The sequence below is a fragment of the Coregonus lavaretus genome (genome assembly GCF_964263955.1).
Source record: "Coregonus lavaretus genome assembly, chromosome: 13".
NCBI lineage: Eukaryota > Metazoa > Chordata > Actinopteri > Salmoniformes > Salmonidae > Coregonus > Coregonus lavaretus.
Genome location: NC_140000.1, coordinates 11,985,697 through 12,004,858, shown reverse-complemented (window position 1 = coordinate 12,004,858; position 19,162 = coordinate 11,985,697). Strand labels below are relative to the sequence as shown.

The following is a 19,162-nucleotide window of genomic DNA, read 5'->3' as shown; positions in this document are numbered from 1 at the left end:
GCTCTAACCCGGAAGCTAATAAAAAATCCCGCTATGCCCTCCGAAGAACCTTCAAACAGGCAAAGCGTTAATACAGGACTAAGATCAAATCGTATTACACCGGCCCGATGCTCGTCGGATGTGGCAGGGCTTGCAAACTATTACAGACTACAAAGGGAAGCACAGCCGCGAGCTGCCCAGTGACACCAGCCTACCAGACAAGCTAAATTACTTCTATGCTTGCTTCGAGGCAAGTAACACTGAAACATGTATGAGAGCATCAGCTGTTCCGGACGACTTTGTGATCATGCTCTCCGTAGCCAATGTGAATAAGACCGTTAAACAGGTCTACATTCACAAGGGCCAGACAGATTACCAGGACGTGTACTGACCAACTGGCAAGTGTCTTCACTGACATTTTCAACCTCTCCCTGTCTGAGTCTGTAATACCAACATGTTTCAGGCAGACCACCATAGTCCCTGTGCCCAGGAACACTAAGGTAACCTGCCTAAATGACTACCAACCTGTAGCACTCACGTCTGTAGCCATTATCCAGGAACCCTAGACCCACTCCAATTTGCATACCACCCCAACAGATCCACAGATGATGCAATCTCTATTGCTCTTTCACACCTGGACAAAAGGAACACCTATGTGAGAATGCTATTCATTGACTACAGCTCAGTGTTCCACACCATAGTGCCCTCAAAGCTCATCACTAAGCTAAGGACCCTGGGACTAAACACCTCCCTCTGCAACTCGATCCTGGACTTCCTGACGGGCTACCCCCAGGTGGTAAAGGTAGGTAACAACACATCCGCAACACTGGTGTTCAACACGGGGGCCCCTCATGGCTGCGTGCTCAGTCCCCTCCTGTACTCCCTGTTCACTCATGACTGCATGGCCAAGCACACCTCCAACTCAATCATTAAGTTTTCCGACGACACAACAGTGGTAGGCCTGATCACAGACAACGATGAGACAACCTATAGGGAGGAGGTCAGAGACCTGACCGTGTGGTGCCAGGATAACAAACTCTCCCTCAACGTGACCAAGACAAAGGAGATGATTGTGGACTACAGGAAAAAAAAGAGGACTGAGCACGCCCCCATTCTCATCGACGGGGCTGTAGTGGAACAGGTTGAGAGCTTCAAGTTCCTTGGTGTCCACATCACCAACGAACTATCATGGTCCAAGCACACCAAGACAGTCGTGAAGAGGGCACGACAAAACCTATTCCCCCTCAGGAGACTGAAAAGATTTGGCATGGGTCCTCAGATCCTCAAAAGGTTCTACAGCTGCACCATAGAGAGGATCCTGACTGGTTGCATCACCGCCTGGTATGGCAACTGCTCGGCCTCCGACCGCAAGGCACTACAGAGGGTAGTGCGTACGGCCCAGTACATCACTGGGGCCAAGCTTCCTGCCATCCAGGACCTCTATACCAGGCAGTGTCAGAGGAAGGCCCTCAAAATTGTCAAAGACTCCAGCCACCCTAGTCATGGCAAGCGGTACCGGAGCGCCAAGTCTAGGTCCAAAAGGCTTCTTAACAGCTTCTACCCCCAAGCCATAAGACTCCTGAACAGCTAATCATGGCTACCCAGACTTTTGCACCCCCACCCCATCTTTTTACGCTGCTGCTACTCTGTTAATTATTTATGCATAGTCACTTTAACTCTACCCACATGTACATATTACCTGAACTACCTCAACTAGCCGGTTCCCCCGCACATTGACTCTGCACCGGTACCCCCCTGTATATTGCCTCCCTACTGTTATTTTATTTTACTTTTGCTCTTTTTTTCACAACACTTTTTTGTTGTTGTTGTTTTGTTGTACTTTTTTATTAAGAAAAAAATGCATTGTTGGTTAAGGGCTGTAAGTAAGCATTTCACGGTAATGTCTACACCTGTTGTATTCGGTGCATGTGGCAAATACAATTTGATTTGATTTGATTTGAAGGTTCTCCAGAGGGTGGTGCGGTCTACACAACGCATTACCGGGGGCAAACTACCCACCCTCCAGGACACCTACAGCACCCGATGTCACAGGAAGGCCAAAAAGATCATCAAGGACATCAACCACCCGAGCCACTGCCTGTTCACCCCGCTATCATCCAGAAGGCGAGGTCAGTACAGGTGCATCAAAGCTGGGACCGAGAGACTGAAAAACAGCTTCTATCTCAAGGCCATCAGACTGTTAAACAGCAATCACTAGCACATTAGAGGCTGCTGCCTATAGACATAGACTAGAAATCACTGAAATGGAACACTAGCGACTTTAATAATGTTTATATATCTTGCATTACTCATCTCATATGTATATACTGTATTCTATACTATTCTACTGTATCTTAGTCCATGCCGCTCTGACATGGCTCGTCCATATATGTATATATTCTTAATTCATTCCTTACTTAGATTTGTGTGTTTTTATTTTATTTTCAATTTTTTATTTAACCTTTATTTAACCAGGTAAACCAGTTGAGAACAAGTTCTCATTTACAACTGAAAGGTGTGTCTAAACTTTTGACTGGTAGTGTATATAAAAGAAATGGCTGCCTTCTTGAAGTAGGTAAAATACACTTGTTATCTCAACGGCATCACGTCTATAAATAAAGGATTAAATGGATAAAAAAATATTGCTGTGAGATTCTGTTAAATGAAGAGTTAGATGAGGTTGATTCAACAGTTCAGTGTTATATCAGTCCATGGGTGGCTGGTGTGTTTTGCAGGCCCTGAATGAATTAAATCTATTTGCATAATTCAATTTTTCCGATGGATTTATTGGGCTCTGATAGTGCAATAAAAAATAAACAAAACACTGCTAAGGTGACAACCTGTATGAGTCAACATATATATGGTAAAAAACAAACACTAAAACATTAGCATTTTGTCTCCCTTTCAAAATAGTTAATGAGCTGTTTCCCCTGATTGTCACAGGTCCGTCCTCTTATTTGCACTCTGTGAAACCCAATGTCAAATGTGATGTACCGTATAACTGCATCTTTGTGCTTCAGAGACAGATGTTTATTCACTTTACTAATGAATGTAAAACATATCCAAACTCATGCGAGAGGGAAAGAAAATAAGAGAAAGAGAGCGTGTGTGCCTGTGTATTTTCAACGAGGAAATTCCAGAAGCATCATACTGTTAAAGGGCAACTCCACCACTTTTCAACCTCATTTTCATTATCTCCAGCACAATACCAGTTTCTACATATGTGAAAATGGCACATTTCTACATTTTGTAGAAAAATATGTAAAGTTAAAAAGTTCTACCCGATTACATCCTCAAAGAGTGATTTTCAAACACTGAAATTCGCGGTGATGTGGGGAGCAAGAAAATACCCTCCCTCTGGCTAGAAACGGGTTGCAGGGTTTGAAAAATCACTGTTTTTGTTAAAAAAATTATCCTACCCAGTGGTGTCACAAAGAAGCATTTTTTAGGACCTTTCATAGAAACACGCTGTTTTCACATATGTCGACACTGGTTTGGTACTGGAGATAATGAATATGAGATTGAAAAGTGGCGTAACTGCCCTTTAAAAGAGGGAAGCGCTTTAAAATATTCAACAAGGAAGTTCCAGAAATATTACACTGTTAAAAGAGAGAAGTGCTTTAATATTATACGTGGACTTCACTCATTACAGTTCATTATTAAAATTAAGAATATGTTACTGCCAGATTCTTTAGTTTAAACCATTCAAACCCCCAAATAGTTTGTCTCAGATGTACTTTTTCTGTACTACACAGCAATTTGAAAACAGAACCCTGTATGCTTATTCCCTGCCACTCCAAGACAGAAACTTTGGCCATGTTACAGCAAATACAATTTATTGGCATTCAAATTCTAATTCTTCCATAAAAGTGCAATTATTTCAAAACAAATAGTTGTATTCCTCTTTTTTTTTTTATGCAGACAAGTCTAAGATTCATTATGCATTATGATCATGTGCAGTGTACAGTAGCAGTATACAGGTTAGAAAGTTAAACTTTAATGACAGGCCCACATTCACATCATAGGAACCAATGGATTCATATGAGTATAAAGGAAATACTAAGTGTATTGAGAGGGTTGAACAAGAGGGCCTTTGAAATTGGAGTATAGCATTACACATGCTGTTCCTTCCCCTGTGTTTGTACATAACAACTCTATGATTGGTTTGGGAGTAGATAGACTGGAATGTTTGGTTTGGTTTGGGAGTAGATGTGGCACTAAATCATGTACAGCACATTTGACATTAAATAAACAATTCTTAAGCATACAGGCACTTCTATTTTTGCTGCAAAATACATCATAACTCAAACATAGGTGGATTCACAAATAACAAAAATGCTTGGAACCACAATAAACCAGAATAAAGCTGGCAATCAAAACAATTATCAAATGTATCTCACTGTAAGTCAAGCCTACTTTCTCACATTGTAAATTCATTGAATCATTTAAAATATAGTAATATAAGTTTGCGGTACAAGCATCATTGTCGAAAATGTCCCAAATAATAAATACAGCTTTGTTATTAAAGCTAAAGGGGTAGTGCAATGTTTAACAACTTCCCATTGCATGGTTCGGACTTTGTTGTCCACAAGCAACAATGCAGGAAGTTCTATGCTAAAGTTCTATGCTAGATGTGTGTGGTACTGAACCTTGTCACCGACATAACCATTGTTGGTTTCGTTCATTTCAACTTACAAAGATATTCTTAGAAATAATAAGCAAAATATTCTATCTTGTTATTGGTGTTTTAATAATCAAATAGCAATAGGGAAATTATTGATAAAAATAATTCCTGAATGCACATCCTGTACACGCAATAATTTTTTTTACAAGAGAAACAAAGCAACAGTGAGAGCCATCTATTGCTAATAAACAAAACAAACAAAGTATTGATCATTTACACATACTGCGCACAGGGCTATTTCATTTCCATTTTATGATACTGTATCTAACAGTACATAAGGTATCATGTACACCGTACATGCAAATGACCAGGGCAATGGTCATGGGGGCGGCAGGTAGCTTAGTGGTTAAGAGCGTTGTGCCAGTAACTGAAAGGTCGTTGGTTCTAATCCCCGAGCCGACTAGGTGAAAAATCTGTCGATGTGCCCTTGAGAAAGGCACTTAACCCTAATTGCTCCTGTAAGTCGCTCTGGATGAGAGCGTCTGCTAAATGACGTAAATGTAATGGTACCCACGTCACCCTGAGAGATGGTGTTCCTCTATGTTGCTATTATGCTAAAACTAGGGACGCATGCGAATGCTTTTCCCAATATGTGGTACAGTACAGTTACCTCCACAGTATGTATGAGAACTGAATAGAGCAGTAAGGGAGACTTTCTTTAATTGTGTATGTAGCTGTATTTTTTGTGTATATCAAAATACTCACGACCATTAAGATCTATTACGACATTGTCAATGAAATATAATTTCTTTACTATTAGTTGAGTATAAATGATAAAACAAATGAGCACCCAATGTATTGATAATAGCTAAGGGGTCAACTGACATTTTTGTTTGTCCAGGGATCTGTAAGGCCTAATAAGGTATTAGAAAAGGTTTGGTTGGCACATACTGTAGACACAGAAGGTTGTGGGGCTTCACTGACCATGTCTGAACAGGCCTGGTCGCCCTGACTGACCCCAACTGGTCCAGATGATTGACAGGGAGGCGTGGTCAGTTCCTTCGGACATCTGAGTAGATGGTGGATGCAGCATCGGGGGCAGTCTTAAGGGCGGGCTTGTTCACCTGGGAATACTGGGATTGGTGGGCTTGGTAGGTGGGCAGTTCGGCAGGCTGACTGGGCCGGTTGTTGACTCGGACCTGAGCGTACTCTGTGGAGGAAGTACCCAGGTTCCCCAGCTGAACTGACCCACCGTCCCTCTTCTGGAATTGCGTGATGTCTGCATAGTTCAGGTCCTAGGAGGACAGAGTAGAGACATGTCCTAGTTAAGTCCTGACCATGACCTGAAATGGAAAAACTCAGGTCCCCACTTATATTGCCTGACATCTAGAGCTATAAGCACCAGAGCAGTGGATAATTGCAAACACAGAGTTAGTTCAGTCAACATGCTTTTGGTTATTTCTCATACAACTTCTTGAGGGCAGGGAGCTTGTTACATCCCCTCAAACTGTGTGGTCATTACTAGCCTTGCATGCCAGGAGATAAGGTGTGTCACACGGCTAGTGAACCAGTTACCAGACTAGCTCATTATGAGCAGGTTGGCATGTTTCTATTGTCATCCTGAAAGAGGTCAGTGGTGTTGATTACAAAGGTAGTTCCTCATAGCTTTCATATTTATTTTGGTTAAGTTTCAGGAAAGATTAAATTGCAGCCAAATTGGATACATTAAGGCTCGTGGCACTTGACAGAAATACATTTGTCTGAACTGAGGAAACAGTTTCATCTATTTGAAATACTTCACAATAAAAGTTGTGTAAGCTCAATATAATATTATCTTCCTGGAGCAAAGTCCCTCAGCCTTACAGTAAACAGGCCATGCATACTGCCCCTGCCTGGAAGTGTGCTCATCACTATAATGATGTGAGGTTATAAACCTGGTCAAAGGCCAGACTGTTGCTTAGCAGAGACGCCAGGAGATATAGCACCAGAGCCAAGCTCTAGGTAGGCTATGTTAACTATTATAGTCATATAGTTATATAATGATTATAACTATTATATTGACCCATCTTTCTCTACACTGTGACGAGGCTATCTGTGATTATCATTACATTATTCTCTTCGGTCTTACACAACACTGATATTTACTATACTGATCATGATCTCTGATAGCCAGACAAGATATGATACTGTACATGAAGCCCAGTGTGCAGCTCTTTTTACTCAAAATGGCAGAATCAAAGGAATAAAAGCATATCAGATAAACCAATGTACTATGGAAGCTATGAAAACAGAATACATGACAGTTAAATGCATGACATGACAGTGCATAGTACCTGGTTTCCTCCTGGTCCCCCACCGTTAGCAGAGCTTGTACCTATTGAGATGACACACAAACTGCATTTAGAGATGGAGCTGTAGTTTACAGTATATAGGCTTGCCAATTATGAAACCCTGATCCACTTTGAGTGTCTATATTCACACCTTAATTGAAAGCATTGCCTTAGATTACAGGCATGATGCTTAACATTAGTAGGTTATCATTAGTTCATATTTTGTGTGTCTGTGCAGAAGATTATGGTAAGCGGGAGCAGAGATTGTTTGCCCACGTAAACAGAGGAATTTAGGTATTCAGAGAGCTGGGAACAGACCCACTGGACACAGACGTCAATTCAACATCTATTCCACGTTGGTTCAACGTAATTTCATTGAAATGACGTGGAAACAACGTTGATTCAACCAGTATGTGCCCAGTGGATAGAGATATGGAGATCCATTTACTACTAGAGTGGTAGTAGACAGAGCAGAAGTAGATGTAGACCATAAGGTCATTAAGTGGTCATATACATTATTTACTAAATCAATGGATGCATGTGAGACACATAACTCATACTTACTGTTGCCAACACCATTTCCACTGGAGGATTCTTTCTTGAATAAACTAATGTAAATTAGGGAGCAGTCAGTATCTTTGGGAAATCATTATTGTTATTTGCAGAGACACATGTAGGCTTAATTTAGATGAGGCAAATGCATTGTGAACCACCAACAAATTCTGTACAATTATATTTCTCCGTAACAACCATTGACAATCAGCCCTGCCAGCCAAATACAGAGAGGGTTAACCTGTTATCAGATTATAAACTCATTTTACTGTAAACTACAGTATACTCAATGTATCTCCTCTTCACCCTGCGGCGCAATACTTTGATTGTTATCCGTCTATAATGACCTATAGGTAATGGTCAACTGCCCTTCAACTGACCTTTCCACAGCCTTCACACATTGTTTATTACTTTTTATTTTGAAACCCTCTCTTATTATAGCTGATGATTGCGTATCTGATTCCAGAAATGTGTGTTTGGTTACTTGAAAAGCCATACCTTGGAGTTAAAACACAGAGACAACTTATGATAGGGCTCTATCACAGTAAATGGTCTCTAAACAAATGGTGACAACATAGGAATTCATAATTGACTACCGAACTTTAGAAATATCTCTCCATGGCCTCTAACCTTATAAGTTCCATGAGTTAAAGTCTGTTAGGAATCAGGCAACCACATCATTGACAAACATCTGTTTTAGTTTCAGCTATTGGTCAGAGAGACACATAAACCTGAGGGTCAGAGGTCAGGGAGAAATGCAACAAAGCTAATACTTTCCCCCTTTCTTCCTGTTTATACTGCATACAGTTGTGGTTTCCCTCTGTGGGTTGTGACCGCCTGGTATGGCAACTGCTCGGCCTCCGACCGCAAGGCACTACAGAGGGTAGTGCGTACGGCCCAGTACATCATTGGGGCTAAGCTTCCTGCCATCCAGGACCTCAATACCAGGCGGTGTCAGAGGAAGGCCCTCAAAATTGTCAAAGACTCCAGCCACCCTAGTCATAGACTGTTCTCTCTGCTACCGCACGGCAAGTGGTACCGGAGCGCCAAGTCTAGGTCCAAAAGGCTTCTCAACAGCTTCTACCCCCAAGCCATAAGACTCCTGAACAGCTAATCATTGCTACCCGGACTATTTGCACTGCCCCCTCACCCCCACCCCCCTCTTTTACGCTGCTGCAACTCTGTCTATTATTTATGCATAGTCACTTTAACTCTACCCACATGTACATATTACCTCGACTAGCCGGTGCCCCCGCACATTGACTCTGCACCGGTACCCCCCTGTATATAGCCTCCCTAATGTTATTTTATTTTACTGCTGCTCTTTAGTTATTTGCTTTTATTTTATTTACTTAACACTTTAAAAAAAATACATTCACAAGGATGCGAGGCCAGATGAATTACCAGGGCGTGTACTCAGAGCATGCGCTGACCAACTGGCAAGTGTCTTCACTGACATTTTCAACCTCTCCTTGACCGAGTCTGTAACACCCACATGTTTCAAGCAGACCACCATAGTCCCTGTGCCCAAGGTAACCTGCCTAAATGACAACCGCCCCGTAGCACTCACGTCGGTAGCCATGAAGTGCTTTGAATGGCAGGTCATTGCTCACTTCAACACCATCATCCTGGAAACCCTAGACCCACTCCAATTCGCATACCGCCCCAACAGATCCACAGATGACGCAATCTCAATCGCACTCCACACTGCCCTTTCCCACCTGGACAAAAGGAACACCTATGTGAGAATGCTGTTCATTGACTACAGCTCAGCGTTCAACACCCACAAAGCTCATCACTAAACTAAGGACCCTGGGACTAAACACCTCCCTCTGCAACTGGATCCTGGACTTCCTGACGGGCCACCCCCAGGTGGTAAGGGAAGGCAACAACACATCTGCCACGCTGATCCTCAACACCGGGGCCCCTCAGGGGTGCGTGCTTAGTCCCCTCCTGTATTCCCTGTTCACCCACGACTGCGTGGCCAAGCACGACTCCAACTCCATCATTAAGTTTGCTGACGACACAACAGTGGTAGGCCTGATCACCGACAACGATGAGACAGCCTATAGGGATGAGGTGTGGTGCCAGGACAACAACCTCTCCCTCAATGTGAGCAAGACAAAGGAGATGATCATGGACTACAGGAAAAGGAGGGCCCAACAGGCCCCCATTAACATCGACAGGACTGTAGTGGAGCGTGTCGAGAGTTAAGTTCATTAGTGTCCACATCACCAACAAACTATCATTGTCCAAACACACCAAGACAGTCGGTAAGAGGGCAGGACAACACCTTTTCCCCCTCAGGAGACTGAATAGATTTGGCATGGGTCCCCAGATCCTCAAAAAGTTATACAGCTGTACCATCGAGAGCATCCTGACCAGTTGCATCACCGCCTGGTATGGCAACTGCTCGGCATCCGACCATAAGGCGCTACAGAGGGTAGTGCGTACAGCCCAGTACATGACCAAGCTTCCTGCCATCCAGGACCTATATACTAGGCGGTGTCAGAGGAAGGCCCAAAAAATTGTCAAAGACTCCAGTCACCCAAGTCATAGACTGTTCTGTCTGCTACCGCACAGCAAGCGGTAACGGAGCGCCAAGTCTAGGTCCAAAAAGCTCCTTTACAGATTACCCCAACCTACATGTACAAACTACCTCGACTAACCTGTACCCCCACACATTGACTCGGTACCGGTACCCCCTGTATATAGCCTCTTTATTGTTATGTAATTTTATTGTGTTACTTTTAATTTTTTACTTTAGTTTATTTAGTAAATATTTTCTTAACTCTATTTCTTGAACTGTGTTGTTGGTTAAGGGCCTGTAAGTAAGCATTTCACAGTAAGGTCTACACATGTTGTATTTTTTTTTTCTCACCCCTTTTTCTTCGTGCAGTAGACTGGAACACCAACTGCCAGTCCCACAACCAGCAGTACTCCAATCACAATCCCAGTGATGGCACCAGCAGACAGTCCTGGAGTTAGAGAGCCATCCGCTGCAGAGACCAGAGATAGAACCATACACAGATTAGAGAAAGGCTACACACAATGACGAAACATAACTGCACATTACAGTGCATCTAGGTGACAATTACAACACAACAAATACACCTAATGGCATTATTTCAAAACAAGTTTGAAATGCAAAACTAATACAAATGAATAATCTTGCAGCAAGTTTTCTAAATGGAACATTCTTACATAGCATATCAGGAGCAGGTTTTAAAATAGATATCACTATGGCGTAAAAACTACTGCAGTTTACATATGTACAAAGTGAAATAGCCTACTGTATGCTATGCAAGCTGGAGATTCTTAAAAATGTAATTACTATCGATTTACTATGCTCATATTGTCTTTAAAGCTTCAGCTAACTTTACCTTTTACTGACAGTTTATGGACCACATATGTTTTGTTTCCAGTGACATCATTTGTTGCTGTACAGGTGTAATCCCCACTGTCAGAGTATTCACTCTTCTCTTTAGGGAACTCAGGTGAATGTCCAGGTATCTCTGTTCCATTGAGCATCCAGGTGTAGTTGGCAGGTGGGTTGGAGTCAGCAGAGCAGGTCAATGTAAACTTCTGTCCTACTTCTATTTCAGTTGGACCCTTGATTTCCATACCATAAGGTCCATCTGTAACACAGATTACCATTCAAATTAGAGGTAGCAATGTGTTTGTTAGTTGGTAATCAGTGTGATGTTATACACTCAAATTGTTATATAAATATATACACTACCAGTCAAAAGTTTGGACACACCTACTCATTCTGTCACACCCTGATCTGTTTCACCTGTCTTTGTGATTGTCTCCACCCCCCTCCAGGTGTCGCCCATCTTCCCCATTTATACCTGTGTTCTCTGTATCTCTGTTGCCAGTTCGTTTTGTCTTGTCAAGCCTACCAGCGGTTTTCCCCTTGCTTGTCTATCTCAAGTTCCTGTTTTCTAGTTTCCCGGTTTTGACCATTCTGTCTGGCCTGAGCCTGCCTGCCATTTTGTACCTTGTCACACCACCCTGGATTATTGACCTCTGCCTGCCCTGACCCTAAGACTGCCTGGCGTTCTGTACCTTTTGGATGCTGATCTGGATTACTGACCTCTGCCTGCCCTTGACCTGTTGTTTGCTGCCCCCTGTTTTTGTAATAAACTTTTGTTACTTCGACACTCTGCATCTGGGTCTTCACCTGAAACGTGATACATTCAAGGGGTTTTCTTTATTTTTACTATTTTCTACATTGTAGAATAATAGCGAAGACATCAAAACTATTAAATAACACATGGAATCATGTAGTAACCAAAAAAGTGTTAAACAAATAAAATATATTTGAGATTCTTCAAAGTAGCCACCTTTGCCTTGATGACAGCTTTGCATACTCTTGCATATCCAGCATTTACACTGTAACTGTCAGATATTAAATGCAACAAAAAAATGTTAAACAACAGTCATTGTAAACCCAAGTTTATAGCAGAGTAGGCCTACTTACAGTTTACAATGAGACTGTGATTAGCATCAGCGGTGCTGATGGGGTTGCCGACTCTACACAGGTATTCTCCACTGTCTGTTCTCTTCACAGGGTTTATGGACAGCACTCTCTTATCCTCAGAGATTATTATGTTGCCTCCAGCAGACAGAAGCTGACCATCCTTCATCCACTCTCTGGTGATGATGGAGCCAGAAGCAGCACATGTTAAGGTGACAGAATTCCCCTCGATGATTGGAGGATTTGGGGTAGTAGTGATGATAGCACCAGATATTGGTTCTGTGAAGGACAATGGTATATAAATCAGAATTGAATTGATAATACAGATTGTAGCCTAGATTATAATTAAGCAATAAGGCACGAGGGGGTGTGGTATATGTCCAATATACCACGGTTAAATTCTTAGGCCATATACGACAAACCCCAGAGGTGCCCTATTGCTATGATAAACGGGTTACCAACGTAATTAGAGCAGTAAAAATAAATGTTTTGTCATACCCGTGGTATATGGTCTGATATACCACGGCTGTCAGCCAATCAGCATTCAGGGCTCAAACCACCCAGTTTATAATGTAGATTATATATTATTTTGTCAAACAGTAACAGTTGCCTGAAAACACAAAGCACAAGTGAAATGAAAATGCAACTTGGTAAACTTTGTGTATGATAAAGAAAGTAAAGGCCCACACATGGTATATAAAACATAAATAAAATAAATTATTAAGTTTAGTAGTGTAATAGGTGCAGAAGAGCTCTCAAATCTATGACAACATCTTAATTCTGGTTGGCTCGTGTCACTGGGCAGCTCGCGCTGGGTTTCCCTTTGTAACGCTTGATAGTTTGCAAGCCCTGCCACATCCAACGAGCGTCAGAGCCAGTGTAGTAGGATTCGATATTAGTCCTGTATTGACGCTTTGCCTGTTTGATGGTTTGTCGGAGGACGTAGCGGGTTTTCTTATAAGCACCGGGATTATTGTCCCATTCCTTCAAAGTGGCAGCTGGTTAGGATACAGTGCTATGAAAAAGTATTTGCCACCTTTCTAATTTTCTCTACTTTTGCATGTTTGTGATACTGAATGTTATCAGATCTTCAACCAAAACCTAATATTAGATAAAGGGAACATAAGTGAACAAATAACACAACAATTACATATTTATTTCATAAACAAAGTTATGCAACACCCAATTCCCCTGTGTGAAAAAGTAATTGCCCCCTTACACTCAATAACTGGTTGTGCCACCTTTAGCTGCAATGACTCCAACCAAATGCTTCCTGTAGTTGTTGATCAGTCTCTCACGTCGCTGTGGAGGAATTTTGGCCCACTCTTCCATGCAGAACTGCTTTAACTCAGTGACGTGTGGGTTCTCAAGCATGAACTGCTCATTTCAAGTCCTGCCACAACATCTCAATTGGGATTAGGTCTGGACTTTGACTAGGCCATTCCAAAACTTCCAATTTGTTGCTTTTTAGCAATTTTCATGTAGATTTGATTGTGTGTTTTGGATCATTGTCTTGCTGCATGACCCAGCTGCGCTTCAGCTTCAGCTCACAGACGGATGATCTGACATTCTCCTGTAGAATTATTTGATACAGAGCAGAATTCATGGTTCCTTCTATTAAGGCAAGTCGTCCAGGTCCTGAGGCAGCAAAGTATCCACAAACCATCACACCACCACCACCATGCTTGACCTTTGGTATGATGTTCTTACTGTGGAATGTAGTGTTTGGTTTTCGCCAGGCATAATGGGACCCATCTCATCCAAAAAGTTGACTCAAGTTTGCCAAAAAGCACCTGGATGATCATCAAGACTCTTGGAAGAACGTTCTATGGACAGATGATTCAAAAGTATAACTTTTTGGACGACATGGTTCCAGTAATGCCGAGTGGCGCAGTGGTCTAAGGCACTGCATCTCAGTGCTTGAGGCGTCACTACAGACCCCCTGGTTCGATTCCAGGGTGTATCACAACCGGCCGTGATTGGGAGTCCCATAGGGCGGCGCACAATTGGCCCAGCGTCGTCTAGGTTTGGCCGGTGTAGGCCGTCATTGTAAATAAGAATTTGTTCTTAACTGACTTGCCTAGTTAAATAAAATAAAATAAAAGCAGTTCTGCATGGAAGAGTGGGCCAAAATTCCTCCACAGCGACGTGAGAGACTGATCAACAACTACAGGAAGCATTTGGTTGGAGTCATTGCAGCTAAAGGTGGCACAACCAGTTATTAAGTGTAAGGGGGTAATTACTTTTTCACACAGGGGAATTGGGTGTTGCATAACTTTGTAAATGAAATAAATATGTAATTGTTGTGTTATTTGTTCACTTATGTTCCCTTTATCTAATATTAGGTTTTGGTTGAAGATCTGATAACATTCAGTATCACAAATATGCAAAAGTAGAGAAAATTAGAAAGGGGGCAAATACTTTTTCATAGCACTGTATGTACGTACGGTCAATGTGGGGACGACGTCGTCTACAGCTGCACAATTGAGAGCATCATGACTGGCTGCATCACAGCTTGGTATGGCAACTGCTTGGCATTGGACCGCATGGCAACACAGATTGTAGAGCGTACGGCCCAGTACATTACTGGGGCAAAGCTCCCTGCCCTCTGGGACCTCTATACCAGGCGGTGTAAGAGGAAGGCCCTAAAAATGGTCAAAGACTCCAGCCACCCAAGTAATAGACTGTTCTCTCTGCTACCGCACGGTAGGCAGTACCGATGTACCAAGTCTGGACCCAACAGGAAACAATAGGACCCTGAACAGCTTCCACCCCCAAGCCATAAGACTGCTAAATACAGTGCCTTGCAAAAGTATTCATCCCCCTTGGCGTTTTCCCTATTTTGTTGCATTACAACCTGTAATTTAAATTGATTTTTATTTGGATTTCATGTAATGGACATACACAAAATAGTCCAAATGGGTGAAGTGAAATTTAAAAAATTACTTTTTTCAAAACATTCAAAAAAATAAATAACTGAAATGTGGTGCGTGTATTTGTATTCACCCCCTTTGATACAAAGCCCCTAAATAATATCTGGTGCAACCAATTACCTTCAGAAGTCACATAATTAGTTAAATAAAGTCCACCTGTGTGCAATCTAAGTGATACATGATCAATCACATGATCTCAGTATACAGTGGGGGAAAAAAGTATTTAGTCAGCCACCAATTGTGCAAGTTCTCCCACTTAAAAAGATGAGAGAGGCCTGTAATTTTCATCATAGGTACACGTCCACTATGACAGACAAAATGAGGAAAACATTTCCAGAAAATCACATTGTAGGATTTTTAATGAATTTATTTGCAAATGATGGTGGAAAATAAGTATTTGGTCAATAACAAAAGTTTCTCAATACTTTGATATATACCCTTTGTTGGCAATGACACAGGTCAAACGTTTTCTGTAAGTCTTCACAAGGTTTTCACAAACTGTTGCTGGTATGTTGGCCCATTCCTCCATGCAGATCTCCTCTAGAGCAGTGATGTTTTGGGGCTGTCGCTGGGCAACACGGACTTTCAACTCCCTCCAAAGATTTTCTATGGGGTTGAGATCTGGAGACTGGCAAGTCCACTCCAGGACCTTGAAATGCTTTTTACGAAGCCACTCCTTCGTTGCCCGGGCGGTGTGTTTGGGATCATTGTCATGCTGAAAGACCCAGCCACGTTTCATCTTCAATGCCCTTGCTGATGGAAGGAGGTTTTCACTCAAAATCTCACGATATATGGCCCCATTCATTCTTTCCTTTACACGGATCAGTCTTCCTGGTCCCTTTGCAGAAAAACAGCCCCAAAGCATGATGTTTCCACCCCCATGCTTCACAGTAGGTATGGTGTTCTTTGGATGCAACTCAGCATTCTTTGTCCTCCAATCACGACGAGTTGAGTTTTTACCAAAAAGTTCAATTTTGGTTTCATCTGACCATATGACATTCTCCCAATCCTCTTCTGGATCATCCAAATGCACTCTAGCAAACTTCAGACGGGCCTGGACATGTACTGGCTTAAGCAGGGGGACACGTCTGGCACTGCAGGATTTGAGTCCCTGGCGGCGTAGTGTGTTACTGATGGTAGGCTTTGTTACTTTGGTCCCAGCTCTCTGCAGGTAATTCACTAGGTCCCCCCGTGTGGTTCTGGGATTTTTGCTCACCGTTCTTGTGATCATTTTGACCACACGGGGTGAGATCTTGCGTGGAGCCCCAGATCGAGGGAGATTATCAGTGGTCTTGTATGTCTTCCATTTCCTAATAATTGCTCCCACTGTTGTTTCTTCAAACCAAGCTGCTTACCTATTGCAGATTCAGTCTTCCCAGCCTGGTGCAGGTCTACAATTGTGTTTCTGGTGTCCTTTGACAGCTCTTTGGTCTTGGCCATAGTGGAGTTTGGAGTGTGACTGTTTGAGGTTGTGGACAGGTGTCTTTTATACTAAGAACAAGTTCAAACAGGTGCCATTAATACAGGTAACAGGTGGAGGACAGTGGAGCCTCTTAAAGAAGAAGTTACAGGTCTGTGAGAGCCAGAAATCTTGCTTGTTTGTAGGTGACCAAATACTTATTTTCCACCATAATTTGCAAATAAATTCATTAAAAATCCTACAATGTGATTTTCTGGAAAAAAAATTCTCAATTTGTCTGTCATAGTTGACGTGTACCTATGATGAAAATTACAGGCCTCTCTCATCTTTTTAAGTGGGAGAACTTGCACAATTGGTGGCTGACTAAATACTTTTTCCCCCACTGTATATACACCTGGTCTGAAAGGCCCCAGAGTCTGCAACACCTCTAAGCAAGGGGCACCACCAAGCAAGCGGCACCATGAAGACCAAGGAGCTCTCCAAACAGGTCAGGGACCAAGTTGTGGAGAAGTACAGATCAGGGTTGGGTTATAAAAAAATATCAGAAACTTTGAACATCCCACGGAGCACCATTAAATCCATTATTAAAAAATTGAAGTAATATGGCACCACAACAAACCTGCCAAGAAAGGGCCGCCCACCAAAACTCACAGACCAGGCAAGGAGGGCATTAATCAGAGAGGCAACAAAGAGACCAAAGATAACCCTGAAGGAGCTGCAAATCTCCACAGCGGAGATTGGAGTATCTGTCCATAGGACCACTTTAAGCCATACACTCCACAGAGCTGGACTTTACGGAAGAGGGGCAAGAAAAAAGCCATTGCTTAAAGAAAAAAATAAGCAAACACGTTTGGTGTTCGCTAAAAGGCATGTGGGAGACTCCCCAAACATATGGAAGAGTTACTCTGGTCAGATGAGACTAGAATTGAGCTTTTTGGCCATCAAGAAAACGCTATGTCTGGCTCAGAAATCAACACCTCTCATCACAATGAGAACACCATCCCCACAGTGAAGCATGGTGGTGGCAGCATCATGCTGTGGGGATATTATTCATCGGCAGGGACTGGGAAATTGGTCAGAATTGAAGGAATGATGGATGGCGCTAAATAAAGGGAAATTCTTGAGGGAAACCTGTTTCAGTCTTCCAGAGATTGGAGACTGGGACGGAGATTCACCTTCCAGCAGGACAATGGGGGGGTGAATAGTTATGCACGCTCAAGTTTTCAGTTTTTTTGTCTTATTTCTTGTTTGTTTCACAATAAAAAAATATTTTGCATCTTCAAAGTGGTAGGCATGTTGTGTAAATCAAATGATACAAACCCCCCAAAAAATCTATTTTAGGAAAAATGCCAAGGGGGGTGAATACTTTCGCAAGCCACTGTAGTTAGTTAAACAAATAGCTACCCGGAATATCTACATCAGGGGTGTCAAACGTACGCAAACGGGTTTAATCCGGCCCGCGAGATGATTTCGAAAAAAAAAGAAAAAAAAAATGTCTTCTTTTTTTTTTAAGTATAAAAATGCGCTGCAATTTTTCAATAAAATAAACTGCTGTTCCAATTGCGTCCACTGGATGGCGCAATAGCAATTGTGTTAAGCAAGCAAACTGTTTATACCGGGGCAGAGCAAGTAGGTCAAGCACGTGCAGCCAATGAGCTACTTTGTTTTGCCCGCGATATTTATTACGGCTTCTACTTTTAACATTATGTGCTTTGGCACCCTCATTGCCCCAATATGTCTCTGTCAAAAAAGAGAAAAGTGGACGCAGAGTGCAGAATGTTCCAAGAAAAATGGTCATCCTATTTATTCACGGAATTGAATGGGAAAGCTGTATGTTTGGTGTGTTCAGAGCATGTTGCAGTGCTGAAAGAATATAACCTTCGTCGCCACTATGTGAGTCTTCATGCCGACAAATATGACAACTTTCAAGGACAGCGGAGATGAGAGAAGGTGAATGAACTGTTGGCGGGTCTGAAGAAACTGCAGTCTGTGTTTACTCACAGCCGAGACATCAGTGACGCTGCAGTGAAAGCTAGCTACCTCATTGCTAATGAAATCGCAGTGGCTTCAAAACATTTAGTGAGGGTGAATTTGTAAAAACATGCATGATGAAGGCAGCGGAGATTGTGCACCCTGAAAAGCGGCAGGCTTTTGCAAATATCAGCCTGACAAGAAACACAGTTGCAGACAGGATTTCCGATCTTTCAGTGGATTTGGACAGCCAGTTGAAGCAAAAAGTAAAGTCATTTATTGCGTTTTCGGTTGCAATTGATGAAAGCACAGATATTACAGATGTTGCACAACTGGCCATTTTCATCCGCGGAGTTGATGACACATTGACCGTTACCGAGGAGTTTGTGGAGTTGGTGCCGATGACAGATACAACGACAGCAGCTGATATTTCTACCGCACTCGTCGGCGCGCTGGACAGGGTCGGAGTGGACTGGTCCCGCGCTGTCAGCCTGGCTACAGCTGGTGCACCCTCAATGATCGGGAAAAAAGCAGGCGTTGTGACAAAGTTCAGAGAGAAAGTGCAATCTGCAAATGAAGGACGTGATTTTTTTAACTTTTCACTGTATTTTGCACCAGGAGGCTTTGTGTTGCAAGTCATTAAAGATGGATAACGTCATGAAGGTGGTCATCCAAACTGTTAATTTCATCCGATCCAGAAGCCTGAATCACTGTCAGTTTGACAGCCTTCTCAGAGAGAAAGACCACATCTATGGCCTGCCATACCACACTGAGGTAAGATGGTTAAGCCGAGGTGCTGTGCTGAGGCGTTTCTTTGATTTACGAGAAGAAATTGAACAGTTTATGGAAGAAAAGGGCAAACCAGTGTTA

The 19,162-nt window shown here is 42.5% G+C and overlaps 1 protein-coding gene across 1 annotated transcript in view; it reads right to left on the bottom strand.

The window, feature by feature from the left end:
- Positions 1 to 3,573: 3,573 nt before the first annotated feature.
- LOC311140497 (cell adhesion molecule CEACAM1-like) overlaps positions 3,574 to 19,162 on the bottom strand; it is a 48,536-nt gene continuing 32,947 nt past the window's right edge. Inside the window, exons 5-10 of the mRNA XM_084175577.1 lie at positions 11,972 to 12,247; positions 10,869 to 11,123; positions 10,367 to 10,484; positions 7,498 to 7,541; positions 6,937 to 6,977; positions 3,574 to 5,898 (exon numbers count right to left, since the gene is read on the bottom strand). Coding sequence (XP_084031703.1) covers positions 5,656 to 5,898; positions 6,937 to 6,977; positions 7,498 to 7,541; positions 10,367 to 10,484; positions 10,869 to 11,123; positions 11,972 to 12,247 — 977 coding nt within the window. The 3' untranslated portion in view covers positions 3,574 to 5,655. The remainder of the gene's footprint in view (positions 5,899 to 6,936; positions 6,978 to 7,497; positions 7,542 to 10,366; positions 10,485 to 10,868; positions 11,124 to 11,971; positions 12,248 to 19,162) is intronic.